At 28.1% G+C, this 16,750-nt stretch overlaps 1 protein-coding gene across 3 annotated transcripts in view; it reads left to right on the plus strand.

Annotated features, from left to right (window-relative positions):
• Window positions 1–10,567, plus strand: part of LOC107450737 (core alpha-(1,3)-fucosyltransferase) — a 156,012-nt gene extending 145,445 nt beyond the window's left edge. For all 3 annotated transcript variants that reach the window (XM_016066611.4, XM_016066612.4, XM_016066610.4), the window contains one exon: window positions 6,253–10,567. In XM_016066611.4, the coding sequence (XP_015922097.2) occupies window positions 6,253–6,634 (382 nt within the window). In that variant the 3' untranslated portion in view covers window positions 6,635–10,567. The remainder of the gene's footprint in view (window positions 1–6,252) is intronic.
• The last annotated feature ends 6,183 nt before the right edge of the window (window positions 10,568–16,750 follow it).

A 16,750-nucleotide genomic window follows, 5' to 3' on the forward strand; every position in this document is an offset into this window, starting at 1 on the left:
CCACCACCTCACTTTTGAGACGTTTTTTTTTTTTGCGTTTAGCTGAAAAAATGGCTGTTTCAATTTTGAATGAGCTATTTATTGCTCTTTTTCGAGAAAGTTTTTTTTTTCAGTGCTATTTTGAAATCACTTTTGTAAACTTGCTCCCTTGCATAAACATGATTACGAACACATGTGACACGCTTACACAAGACCAGAAATAATTACAAATTTTCTTAAAGATCAGCTAAATGAATTGATTAAAGTGAGAAAATGATGAAAAAATTATTAAACGGATAGTCAAGTTTAATCTTCAAGTTGCTTTGTTACTTATGTCTCTTACACGAATGTCTCTTAATGTAAAATCTTGCAACTCTTGCAATTCAAACCATTTGAAAAAAAAAAACTTTTTTTGCCAAACAGTTTTAACTTTGTACTTAAAAAATATATTACTTACGCGTCATTTTCTAAAGAACTCATTATTTTTTTTAAAATTTTTATTTCTATTCTATTGAAGACTCTAAATATTACTTTTAACGACTGGAAATCAATAAGAATATCTTACAAAAAATGACACATATTTGAACAAAGATTGTATCTTGATTTTTCTATTTGGAAAGACAGCACTTCTGCTTTTAGATACGGTGATATTTTTTTTTTGAATTTCTCAAAAACATATTGATAAGACTTTCAGAAAAAGCTAACTGCAAATACAACAAATATAATTCTTTTTGATATGACAGTTACCCGTGTAACCAAGAAAATACACTCTGTCGAAAACCTATAATCTTCTGCTTGTCACAAAATAAAATTTAAAAGAAGGGGGAAAAAACACTGCTTTTGAAGCACCGCCGTGACATTTTATATTCTTTTGTATAGATCCAAAAACTTTCCTTTTGTCGATGAAAAATGTCGAACCCAAAACTGAAAGAAAAAAAGTTTAAACCACGAGAATTATTACCTAGCAAATTGCAGAGAACTCGGGAATAGATATCGAAGGAATGGGAAAAACAATTTTTCATTTCAAATTCAAAAATGCCGATACTGTCTTTTAAAACGTGAAAAAAGAAAAACTATTCCATCTGGAAATTCCGGAATGAAACTATTTTTCCATGAGTATAAAAAGGGGAACACATCATGCCAAGCAGCAAGGAAGGAAAAAAAAAAAGCTTTATATCTTTCCTTTGCTTTAAAATCCTGCAGGATATATAAAATTCCTAACCCTTTCTCAATTTCCCTGTATTCATTTCGGTGGTTCATTTCTTTTTCTTATCATCTGGCCTTTCGGGGTCAGGGCTTTTTCGGTACATTCCGGATCAAATTCACAAATCATGGATGATTATTTTCTTTTCCATTGTGCCACTTTTTGGTAACCAAAGAATAGAAACCGATATTTTCTTTCAATATTCGACTAAGTGAAAAAAAATTTTTTTTTTTGAAGCTTACTTTTCGTACGTATATTTTTCAATCTCTGTTGGGTTCTTAGTATCTTCCAAAGCTGGCATCGGTTACATGAATTTAAATCCAGTTCAAAAAAAACTTTTGAAATTTTTTTTTTTACTCTGTTTAAACATTTAGATATTCAAAAAATAAATAACCCGAATGTACAATTTAAGCGCATTTACTTAAAAATATGGCACATTACACACACCCTTTTATCTTTTGCAGATTGTTTTTTTTAACACTGTGTCTAAACATAAATTTTCAGTATTAAATTTCATTTTTAGTTGCATTTTTCAATTTAATTCCATCTACATATTTTACTAGTTTCGGCGTTTTAAAGCTATTTATGTATTTAATTACTTCAAAAGTTATTCAAATTAATCCCATCCTAATTATATATATATATAACAATATATATATATATATATATATATATATATATATATATATATATATATATATATATATATATATATATATATAATTAGGATGGGAGTAATTTGAATAATATTTATATATATAATATGTGTATATATAATATATATATATATATATACACAAAGCATATTAGTATTTTCAAAGCTATTCCAATTACTTTTTTCCTAATAAGTTTTGAAAAATAATATACATTTGTCCTGCATGTTTTTGGAAAAAGAAAGCAATTGGTAACACAATTTAATTTAAATTTATTTATATCTGGAAAATCATTAGGATCTTACTGATTTTTATTACTTTTGATAATTGGTATTTTTTCAGGGTTTGCACAGTATTCTTAATGCAAAGTATATTTTTTTTTCGAAATTTTGCGGAGAAATAATTGATGCAATCTGAAACACTAAAAAAGAAAACTGATAATTTCTCATCAGGCTCTATGATACGAAAGAACGCTGATGTGCTTTTGATAAAAAACAAAAGACATGAAATTTCCCTGCCCTTATGAAGAAACACATCAATGCGCTCAAAAACTAATTAAATTCCATTAAACTATATTAATTAATTATATAACCAAATTAAATTTATATGCTATAATCAAAGCTTTTATAAATCAAATTATCGTCATTAGTAGAGCCCTTGAGTTTTAATGACGTCTTCATAAAACAACTTTGCAGTCAAAGTCGTTTATGCATGTTTATGGTGTTTTAAATCTTAATTGGAAGTAAATTTATTTCGTATTTGTAAAATTATAACTTTTAATTTAATAAAATACATGCAGCTTTAAATGTTAATTGCATTTAAATCACGTTAAGATGAATGTATAGAAATGTATAGCACATGAAATGTTTTTGTTTATTTCATCTTATTAACTAGCGACGAACAAGTTAAAATTACTGTATGGAGGAGTGAATTGAGTGTTTTATAAAAGTATGAATAGGATTCCTAAATGTATGTGACATTTAAAAACAGACAAAGCGGAGATATATTTTTAAGTCAATAATAATCAATTGCTCAATGGAAAATAAAATTTATTAAAGTAAAAAGTACTAGTCTTTGGTTCTGAGTTTCTCAAAAAAAATCCCAAAAAACATTCAAAATTTTTTTTTATGATGTTTAAAATCTAGTTTGCAAATACTAAAACTAACTCGGTAAACTCTGTGAACTCGTTCGAGCTGTAATTTATTTAAAGATTTTAAAAAGAAATATAGATAGATGAACAGCAATTTAACACGTTGTTTCAATTATGCATATTTATAAACTAAATAAAAAAAAAATTTTCTTTTTTTTACTATAAAAAGATTAATAACTTAATGCTTAGGTCAGACTTTTGAAGACCATTTTAACTCAATTTTTGTGCATCAAGTTCATGAAGAAATAAATCAATCAAATAAATCAAGCTGTTAAAGATAGTTATACCAGATAAGTAAACTATCTATTTGCAATTTGTTGCGAAAATTGGTCTGTGTTCTTGTTGCACTTTATTTCTAATTTATCACATTGGAAGTATATTGGCTCTTTTTAATAAGATAAAGAGGCAACTCCGGAGTTGATAAAGTTACAAAACTTATAAAAACTTATTATGATATAAAATCAAAGCATGAACATCCTTCATAAGTTCAAACTGAATAATGTTTTCATGGTCTATTAAATACTAATTGTATAACTATTATTATTAAACGATTAAAATATGTCTTTTTTTTAACTTTGACGCAATTAATGCTTTTATGCAATCAATTTTTGTACAAAAAGTTTACTAACTGTTAAGAAGTTTCGAAATTTTGAATAAAAAAAGTTACACTTATTGCTTTTTTTGTCTATGCGATGAATCAATTTATAATTAGTTAAAAAAGACTGACTTGTATGTCAGTTAAAAATCTTTTCCTTTATTCTAATTTAAAAAAAAAATAAAATGAGATACAGCAATAATATAAAAAAATTAAAAACTATTTTGAAAAAAATCTAAAAAGGATTAATTTTTTATCAAAAGCAAGATAAAACTCTGATTAAGTGAACTTTTTTATAAAACTGAACTTTTTTATGAACTTTTTTTCAAAGCCTGTAGAAAAATAAAGTATATTTCAGTGATTCGAAAATCTTTGCATGATTCTGTTGTACTTTTCCATGTTTACGAAGTCTCAAAAGCAACGTTTATAAGAACTCACGTCTACTAAATTTGGAAAATTAAACATTTACTGCATTAAATTATTTAGCCGAGCATTTTGAAGAACATTTACTTTATTGAATTATTTAGACGAACGTTTTGACTGATTTTAAGCATTTTTTCTTGGGAGTAACTAATATTTTATTCTCTAACTATATTAATCTTGACTTATGAGGCAAGTGAACGACGTCTATGGAACGTGACTTTTACTGTTAGAAATTTTTTTAACTAGACACCTGAGATAAAACCTTGCTCCGTATTTGAAGAAAAAATTTTCCTCTTTTCCTTGAAGGAAAAGGGATTTTAAAAGCTTTACGATACTAAAAGCATTTTACCGATACAAGATAGACTGATTGATGACATTCGGTAGCACAACTTTTCCCTAGTAGTCCCTAAAAGGTATCTTATCTAGCACGATTTTTCCCTCCTTCTTTTTAAGCATTTACGAGAAGATTTCGTGTCTTCTCGAAAATATCGTTCTTTTTGGATGGAAAAAGGAACGTGATGAATTACGCTCGAAATTGAAGTCGAGATTACATTGCGAGAAGTCTGAAAATCAACTCGGAAGCCCTGAAATGAGAAGTAGGAGACTGTAATTTTTCACCCTTTGAAGCGGAAAAGTTTAAATATATCATTTACTTACTCTTCCTGAATTTAAAATTTATATTTAAGCTCCAGACAGAAAAGCAGATTTCGCCTTCCAACGGGCTTGGCTTAAATACGACTTCGAGTAAATTTGCTAAGATAAGTCTTCCTTCCCAAAAATAGTAATCGTTAAGCTAAGAGAGTATTAGTAATCAGCTACTAAATTCAGCTATTTTTAAGTCCTGTGACATTAATTTAAGGCTAATACGTTTTCTTATCCTAATTCAAAACTTTATATGACACAAATGTACGATTACATTTATTCTTTAAAAATACCATTTTCATAATCTTTTATTTGTAAAAACTTAAATATTTTATTCAAAGCATAAAATGAGCTATATATAATGCTTTGTTGATTATCGTAATTTACCCCCCCCCCTTCTTGAAGTTTTAGGTAATAATAATTATACAGGCAACAGTTATGTTGTAATTTCCCATTCACATTATTTCCTTTACTTAACTTTGATATTGCAAGCTATACTTAATTACAGGTTTTAATACCATTCTAATTGAACTACTTAAGGAAATATAAATCACAGTTTATGAATTTTTCTGATAGAAGTTTTTGAAAAAGAAAACATGATTTTCATGTAAGTAACAAGATGTTTATATGTGATGTCTTGTTATCCAGAAAAACACAAAGAAAACTATAAAGTACCTATCTGAAAACAATAATAAATAACAGTTTAATGTAATAATGTAATGTTTAAAGTAGTACTCATCACTCCATTGCTGTACCACTTCAAATGTATGTGCAATAATTTGTAATAAATAAAATACCTCAACTTTCAACAGCGCAATAAGAAAAATTCTGATAAAATTATCGTATTGTATGGTAATAATATATCTGATAAAAAAAACATAATTCTATTTAACAAAACACAAATACCCGGTATTTAAACCATTTATTTATTGATTTTAATTTGGTAATGGTTTACCATAAATTCTGGTTTTCAGAATTAGTTCTTTTTACCATACATTTAGTAAAAAAATGAAGAAAAAAATTTTATTAAATTTAACCAAATAAATGGTTCTTATATCATCTTCTAAGGTATCATGATAAAATTATCAAGTTTTAACACATTTACTAAATTTTATCACAAATTATAAAACCATACCTTATTGTTAATTTTTCCAAAATTACTAACAAACCGTTTTGGTTTTCCCTTAAGGCCTGAAACATGGTAAATTTGACCATTTTAGATTTATTTATTTACTTTTTCTTTTGCACTGATAAAAAATGTATGTTCAAAACTGCCAAAATATGGTGAATTTGACCATATTTTGGCACTTTTGAACGTACTTTTTTTCTCAGTGCAAAAAAAATAAATAAATAAATAAATCTAAACTTAATTTTCAGACTAAAAAAACTAAAATCAGTGTCTGCTGACCAAGAAATAAATGCAGTATAAGTAATATCTTAGAAATGACCATTTTATGTTTCGCAAACATTTCACAACACGCATGATTGACATCCTATAGTTTATAAATAAGTTAACTTAAAGTGATGTTCAATTATTTGATCGAATGATTATTGTCCAAATAACTTTATTGTGCATCATTTTTTAACTGTACTTCTTTTATTGCAGCCGAAACATTGTTCCAATTGTGATGGGTGGACGGCCGGAAGATTATGCCAGAGCAGCACCCCCTCATTCATATATACACGTGGATGACTTTACATCTCCAAGAGAACTGGCAAATTATCTCAGCATCTTGGACAAGAATGATACTTTGTATAATGAGTACTTCAAATGGAAGGGAACTGGCGAATTTGTCAACACATACTTTTGGTGCCGAATGTGCGCCATGCTACACGCACCACTGTACCACAAATCCTACCCAGACATGCATCGATGGTGGTTTGGTCCTGGTACATGCAATGCAGGAAACTGGCGTGGTACACCACCAACTAGTATACCACACCAGGGACCTACTAGTGTAGCTGGTATTAAAGATGATAAAGGTTAATTTAAATTGATCACAGACTACTTAATTAATTAGAATTAATTTGGCATTGTCTGAAGAACGCCAAATAGAGATTAGTGGCGCTTCACGATGGAAGTTTAAGAATGAGACCACAACAATCTTGTTTTATGGCTGTAAAATAATTTCGAAATCTGGTCATAGATTTATCGTCATTATTGACAATTTTTAAATACATATGTTGCTTAAAGACAGATTACAAGGAACATTCCACCTAAGGAGCAAATAATGAGTTCTTTGTGAGTAATGCATTATGGAGGAACCTTCTTCTGAGTGTTGTACAGTCTATTTCTTTCACTGTTTAACTAAAATGCATTACCTTTGCACTGTTTGCATACCATGCATTCTCTTATTCAATTACGATGTATATTATTTCATGTCTTTCATGAGAAATTCATTATTTATTGATATTTCTTTTCCCACTAAATCATTCCATGATTTGTGATAGAGTTATTTATTTTCTTTTTTCATGTACAATTATTATAAGATTGTCAGAGAAATGTTTGTAACCTTAATAGGATAATTCTTTAAAAAAAAAAGACTGGCCATAAGAACTGCTTCACGTACTTTTTCCGTTAAAGTTTACTTACATGTTAATTATAAAGGTTTTTATATCCCAAACAGTAAAAAGAAATTAAATAAATGAACCTCACTATAAATGTGAGAGTCAAGTAGCAATAGGTTTAAGCTATCAGGAAAACAACAAGTACTTTTAAACCACGTAGATTTCAGTAAATCCGAAATGCTAAGGAAGCTAATATTCTGGAATTAATTCTACACTATTCAAAAAACAATTATTATTTTCTCATATTTCAGCTAGTTTTTTACAGTTTCATAAAAAATTCCTCAATTTTAATTTTTTTTACAGATTTACTAAAAGCTTTTAAAAATAGCAAAAAGGGACATTTCTTGATTTCCTAATGGATTTTTTTTGTTGTACTTTTTTTGAATTTGTGAACAACTTTTTCGATTATTTTGCTTTGCAATTCATGAAATAATCATTATATATTGAGTTTTATAATACCAACATTTCTCTTTAGTATTAAATTCAAAGCAATATTTTTATATATTGTTATGAACTCTAATTAATACTTTTTTTACTAGTAAATATATATCTTTTTTCACTTAACGTATGGAAAACATATTCGATACCTACAATGTTTTGCTTTTTAAATATTACTACATAATTAATACGGAAAGTATCAAAATTTCTAGATTGCTACCAATCGGATATATAGTATTGCACACAGGAAAACATAATTATTGCTACAAGTTTTCTAATTTATCAAAAGTTAATTACTTTGAGGTGTGAAATTATTCTTTTTGAGGTACGGTGAGTAAAGGCATAAATATTTTTTTTTTTAAATTATGACGTAGTCATTTATTCATTTTAAAGCAAGGACATTAAGAGGAACTGATTATAATCACGTCAGAGACCACCTAATTTTTGAAACTTCATTTAACAATTTTTTTTTTCAATTTTAATAATTTCTCCCGACGGATATAAAAGGCATTAAATCCATAATTAAGATCCTTCATCACATATTTTTTTAGTTTTGGAAGTTTTTATATGTTTTCATGATCCACTGAACTTGACGCAAAAAGTACTTGATGCAATTATGTTCTTAAATTAATAAATTTCTCTCTATTATTCATTTTTTGGAAACAATAGTACAAAAGTGAATTACTTTGAAATTAGTCTTACATATCATACGGGTATTATTTTTTTTTGTTTCTTAAAAAGTGATTTTTGAGCATTTTCTTGAGTAAGTACAGTTGGATAAATATTATATGTGTATTTGTAATAGATATTTGTTTATTTGTTTTTTAAAAAGCAATTTATGTCACAAATTAAATTTATTAAAAAATTACTATTTGAAGACAGCATTTTTGTTTACTTGTAAATTCTATCAAGATAAAGTGAAATAAAATTTTAAGTCGTATTAGAATTCGCATTTATTCATTAAAAGTTGATTAATTTTAGGTGTAAAAATGCTATATTAGAGTAAAAACGTACATATTTAAAAAAAAACTTTCAAAATCAGCAATTAATTTATTTTATAGCAGAAACATTAATAAGAACTGATTACAATCACGTCAAAACTCCCAAAATTTTTAAAAATAATTTCCTAGTTTCGCTCGATGGGTATAAGATATTAGTTACGTAGTTAACCAACGTATATCATATATAACTATAGTTTTAGAAGGTTTTTTCATGATGATTTTTTTTAATGTGTCAATAGGCTTGAAACAAGTACTTGATGCAAGTATGCTCTTAAACTCATAAAAGTCTTTTGATCATTATGGAAGCAATTTTAGGACAAACGCGAATCAAATTTAAATTAGTCATACATATCATACGGGTATTATTTTTTGTATCTTTAAAAAGATTTTTGAGCATTATCTTGATAAGGTACATTTGGATAAAAACTATCTCTGTATTTGTAATAGAGATTCGTCTTTTAAAGGGTTTTTTAAATAGCTTTTTTTTTTTTGAAATTTATCTTTTAAATTTTATGTCACAAATGTGTTGAGTCAATTTTATCAGGAAACTAATATTTGAAGGTAACATTTTCGCAAATTTATCTAGATGAAAAGTATTAAAATTTTAAAGTCATGTTAGAATTTGCATCTATTTATTAAAATTAATATTAGTTTTTTCAATGCATACTGCTGAAATATTTTGAAATACTTATTTTTTAAAAGGGTATATAACAAAAATTACCCCTTTTATTTTAACTAAACGTAATTCATAAATGATAAGAAAATAACTAATTCTGTAATTATTCCAAAATATTTTTTTTTACGTGTAACAGATTTTTTTTCTGAAAAAGCAGATACAGGAAATACAATAGTAACCGTGATAAAATATGTATTCTTTATTTTTGAAATAAACTATAATTTACATTATTTATTAGTCTAACAATAGAAAATATAACATTCTCCTAAATTCGTAGATATATAAAAGAAAATTTTGATTTTAGAAATGCAATTCAAAAACAATACTCTAAATATTGATGAAGAAGACGTTTAATTTTTAACTACTGAAAAAGAAATCTGGTTTAAATTGCTTATCATATCACTCCTTGTTGCTTTAAAAACTATAACCTAATTTCTTTTCTCTTTCTTTAATACTTAATTAAAGGGTTTAGAGCAGTAAAATCGCTTAAATTTTTGTTAGGAGAGAATTATTAAGGAAATGTTTGGGGAAAAGCGATGCAATTTAGATGTAGCACAAAACAATTTCTCTCTGTATTTTGCTATTAAATAATGGAAACTGTCACATGTAAAGTGCCTATCTGAAAACAATACTACGAAGCAGTTAGGTGTTAAAAATTTTCTCTCTGAAAAATAAGTTTTTTATCACTATATTGTCTTAAGCCCTTTAATTGACAGAATAAAAAAAACGTAATATTCAGCCTTTAGTTGTACTTTCAGTTCCACCAAAAATTTTTTCTGAAGAGACTGTTCTTGTTGTAATTTGTTAAAAAAATTTAAATATGTTAAATACTGAAAACCCCCAGTACATTGAAAAGATAAAAATATGGTTGAAGTTAGAAGAACTTGGTCAAATATGATGCTAAACATGTGTTTTAATATTTATCTTGATTACATGTACCCAGTTACTTTACATTCACTTATGCTGCTTGTGCTTAATTTCATGCTATTTCAAATCTTACTAAGGTACAGTTAACAATATATTGATATTTTGAGGTTCTTACTTTTTTACACATACATCTTTCTTTTTAAAGCAAAATCTCATTCCATTACAATATTTCTATAATCATATGACTTGCAATGGATTTTTTTTGTACACATAAAAAGTCAGCATTTTTAACATTCCCATTTGTGTAAAGTTCTTAAGAAATTTGTGTAATTTATGATATGTCCGAAATAAAGCTGTGTACTTTCTATCAACTAGTTTCTATTTCATTTGTTAATTCATCTGCACCAAGGGGTTCTCACTCTTGTAGGTTCAACCCTACCCCATTTGAATTAGCTCAAGGCTCTTTTATCACTTCAGAATAGGTTAATAGAAGTAGTGCATTTAGAATTTGATCTTTTATATCACCACATATGCATAAATTTGGAAAATATTATTAGAACACAGTTCAGGTTCTAATTCATACTATAATCTATTAAGACTTACATTTCAAAAGAGCATATGAATTGTGTGCATGTTTGTACGCACAATCGTACGGTCATAAGAATCGAGTACGTTTCAAGTTCTAGCTCCGTGTTATTATTTTTATTCTTTTGTTATGTATTACTTATTTTGCAAATAAATGTTTAGATGCGAATGTCTGGTTTAAAGTTAAGAATTAGTTATTCTGAAAATAATATGAAGTGTATTAAACTTTAAAATATCTGACTACAAAATCTTCGCTTCAAATACTGTTTAACCAGAAGTTGTGACTAACGTTTTATTTAAATGCTTGAGCGACGCTTTCTTAAGGTACAGTCAGTAAATAATTAGTCAGATGCTAATTCATGCCAATTTATAGAATGAAATTGAGAAGTATTGTCTTTTTTTTCTTTCCTCCAAGCCCTGAGCATGTAGCTAGGTTATGAAAAACCCTTAACCATATATAGCCAAGGACTTAGTCACTGGTCCAGCTCCACTCCAGCCTAGGAACGGATCCAGTCAGCGGTATTAATTTTGAAAATATTCTACTTAACATGATATTTAAAAGAAGAAAAAATTTAACTGAAAGTGTGGAATTTAAGAAGAAATAAGACAAAGAGAAAAAAAAAAATTATCCATGTGAAATAGGAGATTATTAAAATTTTAATAAATAGTCATTATCTGCTAAAAAGTTCATTACTGTTATTAATCTTTTGGTTAAAGTATTGTTTATAATAAAATTTTTTTGCCAAATTTCTAAATTTGTTGGGCTAGGCTGACAACTATGCCAGGAGACAGTATAGGAACAGCTAGTGAGATAATGTTCAGGTGAACCTTGTTGGCCGCAGGTGCAAAGATGAGTATCTGTTATATGCAGGTAATGAAAGAAGGTTGGAAATGGTCCGTGACCCGTCAGAAGCCAGATGACTTGTTATGGAGGAATTGTTTTGAAAAAAGTAACATTGTTAATAATTTTGATTAGTTAACTTCTTCCTCTGTCTGAATTATTCCAATTGAAATTGCTATTTTGTTAGAAGAGAATCTTTAATACTTCATTAAGATATGAAACTGGAAGTGGGTATACGTAATTTTTAGGTTGTCTCGTAGATTGTTTAGCTAAATCCTCTGGTTTTTCATTACCTACTCTATTGCTGTGTGCTTTAATCCAAGAAATTTGTATTGATGTGTGTTGAAGTTCATGTTGAATATCAAAAGAAATTGTATTATTTGTGCCAAAATCAAGTATTGATGCTTTTGAGTCTGACCAGATGATATAACTATCATTATTATTGAAGTTTTCAGTGCTCTTAATTTATTTAATGCATTCAAGGATTGCCAACTGTTCGGCTAGAAAGATTGAATTTTCCCTGTCTAAGGTGTAACTTTGCGAATGTGTAATATTGAGGAAAGAAAAAGCCGTGCCTGTGTTTGTCTTCGAGCCATCTGTAAAATAGTTTGTTTTTCTGTTAAAATCGAAATTATTCTGCTCTACTAAAGATATTTCGTTAATTATGTGAAAAGAAGGCTGGCGATATGGTATTTTTAGCTTTTTCTGATAGTCTAATGTATTATACGTTATATTATTAAATTTGGCATCTTTTTTGAGGTGAGTTATGATTGTTGAACAAGACATTGACATAATCTGTTCTGCGAGAGGAGGAATATTTGTTAGTACTTGAAGTGCTACCGTGGGGATAGAATAATAGGCTCTACTCGTGTTTAAAAGAAATTTTCTTTGAATAGATTGTTAAGTGCGATAAATACGTGGAGAGATATTCGTTGCCCATAGGCTGCAACCATGAGCTAATGCTGGAATTATTACTGTATTGTATATTAATTTTCACGCTCTTTGGTTGATACCCCATGATTTTTGCTTGATTTTTTGCAGCGAATTTAATAATGTATTAGATTTTTGTTTTGAAATATTAATGTGAGAACCCCAGTTTAATTTTTTATCAATGACTACTCCTAGATATTTAAAATGATTAGAATGTTTAATTTTAATATTATTGATTTTAAATATTACACTGCGATCTGTGTTATAAAAGTGGATGTAAACTGTTTTTTCTATTGAGAGATTTAGAGCATTTTGAATAAGCCATGTGTGGATTTCATTAAGGGAATTATTTGTAATCTCTTCCAAATTTCTCGTTGAGTTGGCAAAAGTCAGTATATTCAGATCGTCTGCAAAAGTTTGAATCATGTAATTTTCAGAATGTATGTTAAGCAAACTATTGATAAAAAGATTCCATGCTGTAGAAACAATACATGACCCCTGGGGACAACCTTCTGAAATGTTTTTAGTTACGTAACCTTGATCTGTTGAAAGAATTACTTGTCTATTTGTGTTTATACTTTCTATGAAATGGCAAAGATTAGAGGGGTATGATGTTTTGTCCACCCCTAAATAATTATACTATATTGAATGTTGTCAAAAGCACTTTTAATATCTAAAGATATAGCTGCAACGAGTTTGTAATTATTTTTAGGGGTGTTAAGTTATCTTTAAAATTATCCAAAGCTAAATGAACTGACCACAGAGCTGACGTGAAATGTCCTCAGTGATAAACGAATCATGGGTTAGAATCCCCTTGCCGTCAGATTAACCGTGGGAGGTTCTAGTGGTCTTCCTCTCCATGTAACGCAAATGCGGGTTCCATCAAAAAGTGCTCCACGAAAGCAAATTTCTCCCAATACTTGATCTAGGAGTTCCCTTGTCTTCTGGATGGGGTTCAAAATAAAAAGGCTACGGAGTTGAAGATTGGTAGTCGTAAACCCAAAAATTGGGTCGGCTGTTCAACGACAGTTATAAAATAAAATATAGTTACTTAAGCATATAAGATCGTAAAAAAATCATTTGCTTCTGTTTGATTCAGTTGAGAACGCATAATTGACTTGCTTGATCAAATCCGATCGTTCTTTTTGAGCTCTCGGGTAATATGGAAGTCATATGAAGATAGAAATCTGGCCTAAGGGCTGAATGTCCTGTGTTCCATTTCTCGAAACGTTCCTTCATTTACTTGAGGTGCAAAAGAAGGACTTCATGTTTTGGTTTGATGGCCTGTATGATATATGTTGATGTTTCCTCAAGAACCACTGATCATTGAATCTGGAACCATGGCTCCAAGAAAGAAACTAAACTACCATTCACTATAATTTTTTCATTATGCATTGCCTTCAAAAATGGGCACAGAACTGTTCAGTTAATATCATTACACTAATGCAGGGGTGGCGAACCTTTATACACTAACGTGCCATTTTCTCTAAAAAATTGCTTAATGAGGTCATAGACGTGCCGTCAAATAATTTTGACATCTTGATTATTGGGAAAATAATACTAAAAACTATCAACTCAAAACTCTTTATTTACATTGAAAAAAAATACATTTTGCAATGTCTCAATTATACAAGTAATTCAACTTAAAGTAACATCAATGTGACTTTTGTTGTTACAGATTAGATGACCAATAACTTATATTAGGTTCTAAGATGTTAGTTTAAGCAGGAGTGTTGATTTTTTTTTGCTAGTTATTTATTGCTAGCTTGTTTTTGCGGTTATTAATTGTTTTTTAGTATAAATTTTTTTATTAGTAATTGTTTATTATTTTGTTTGTTTTTTGTGAATTTTAATTTAATTGTTTCATAGCGTAATAACATTTGTGTAATAGCAATTGTGATCGGTGGAGTGCCCAAAATATTGTGTCGCGTGCCATAAATGGCAGGCGTGCCATTGGTTCGTCATCCCTGCACTAATGCTTGTATGACAAATGCTGTCATCTAGCTAATGAAATCTAAATAAATCATTTTGTCACACCAGCATCTACATTTCAAGCTGTTTGCATTTCTTATTGATATAGTTTTCATTAAATGACCTCTACCTCGTTAGTTAATAAGTATAGACTGTAAAAGTTCCGGATCAAATTACAAAAAAAAGTACCGGCACTCAGGTACATTTTACCGTTACATGTTACGAAACAAAAAATCTAACATACCGTAGTCTGTACAATAATAATGACCGTAAAATCACTGAATTACTCTAAATAAATATTACTGTAAGACTTATTCTACTATATTTTACCTTAAAAAAGGATTTTTTATGCTGTAATTTGCACTGGAATTTTTACGGTGTAACTAAAAACAACTTTAATGCTAAAATTTACTTACCTTAAATTTATTTATTTATTTTTCATAAGTATTTGATTAGCAGTCTTGTTATATTATCCGTTAACTAATGGCAGTCTGCTTAAAAATATTCCCCAGTTTATTGAAATTATTCGGTTTTGGTCATTGCTATCGCATTTAAAGCATGTTCCCCCTATGTGTATCGATTTAAAAAATAAATAAATAAAACAGCATTCAAATTTTCAGACTGCTCCTTAACATCCACTCAAATAGCAAACTCCTCAACTGCTAGGTGAATCTAGAAAAGTTTCTTAATAATAATTAAATCAGGAATAGTTTATTAAATAACATTTTAGTTACATTATATTTGCTGCGAACTAACAATTGAAACAAGACAATTCTATTCCACTAAGTATAGTTAGGGATGAGGCAAAAAAACGAATATCATACTAAACCTTGAACTAAATAAATAAAATATTACCCTTTTGCTTAAGATATAATGTAACCATATTTCAGTAAAAACTAGTTTGTCCTTATACAAAAAAGATGGCTTACCCAACTTTTTTCCCTTAATTATTCATGCGCATAGTGTCAGTTTCGGAAATATTCTTTGAAATTCATTAAATATTTGCAACTATGTATTTCACCATTGCGTCTAGACACGTGAAACTAATTCTAGCAGATTTTTATTGCAACAATCCTTTTATTTTCTCGATATATGTATATATATATATATATATATATATATATATAAATATATTATTTAAGTAAAATTGATCTATAATAATCTATAAGTTAGTATCATTTTTTGTTAATCGTAAGCCTAATTATTTCCCAGGCTCAAAGAAAAATATTTTTCTATTTATTTTAATTTTCAGAAAAACGTTTCCAGTCTTCAATATATGTAATTTATATTACTCCTTCTGAGCATTTAATTAAATGTTTGTTCAAATCTTTGGGCATTTCTTTAAATAAATATTTTGCGTATTTCTCTAATGGTAATTATTGATGGTGTTAATGCTTCATAAAGAATGAAATATACCAAATTATAATAAGTACTTAACTCTATTTCACATTAATATCGACTGTTTGAATGACGGGCCAAATATATAGGTAATCAAGAAAACGAAATCAAACTGTATAATTTACTAAACAGTTATATTAAAAAGCTGGAATTTAGTTATTAAATATATGTTATACAGATGCACCATTTATCATAAAAAATAAAGTATTCAGCTATGAGCAAAAGCATATGATGTGCGTGTAATACAGAATAAGGAATTTACATAAAACATAGTAATAAACTACATACCAGGTCACCAAATAGTTTCTTGTAGTTTAAACTATTGAGGTAAGAAAAAAGCATTATATAGTTTGAGAGCATTGAAAATAAAATTGAAAAGATCTTGATAATAATATTTTTTGGGAATGCTTTTTCCCTGTATTAATTTGCATTCATTTTCATTTTAAATATATTTTCGCATTTAAAAAATTTTTGATTTAAAAAAAATATAACAATATTCAGAACAATGACCACATGAAAAGAGCAACTATTTCAAATCTTAATTACCAAATTTCTTAAGAGCACAAGACCTTTCAAGAACTGAAAAAATATGTTTAAAAAAAGGGGATTCGTATAGTTTTAAAACCAAATACTTCAAATAAATCCTAGTCATGTCCCTAAATGATAAAAAAGTAATAAAATTAAATTGAAAAAATCATCACGTAAATTTTTTTCATTCTAAATTAAGCATTGTATCTCAAATCGAGGCTTCCAGAAAACAGAAAATGTACTGTGTGCAAAAAAAAGGACCACCCTAAATAACTTTTGATCTAATGATCGGATCTTCATA

Source organism: Parasteatoda tepidariorum, chromosome 10, assembly GCF_982258835.1.
Source record: "Parasteatoda tepidariorum strain Cologne lab strain chromosome 10, Ptep-v5.0, whole genome shotgun sequence".
Classification (NCBI taxonomy): domain Eukaryota; kingdom Metazoa; phylum Arthropoda; class Arachnida; order Araneae; family Theridiidae; genus Parasteatoda; species Parasteatoda tepidariorum.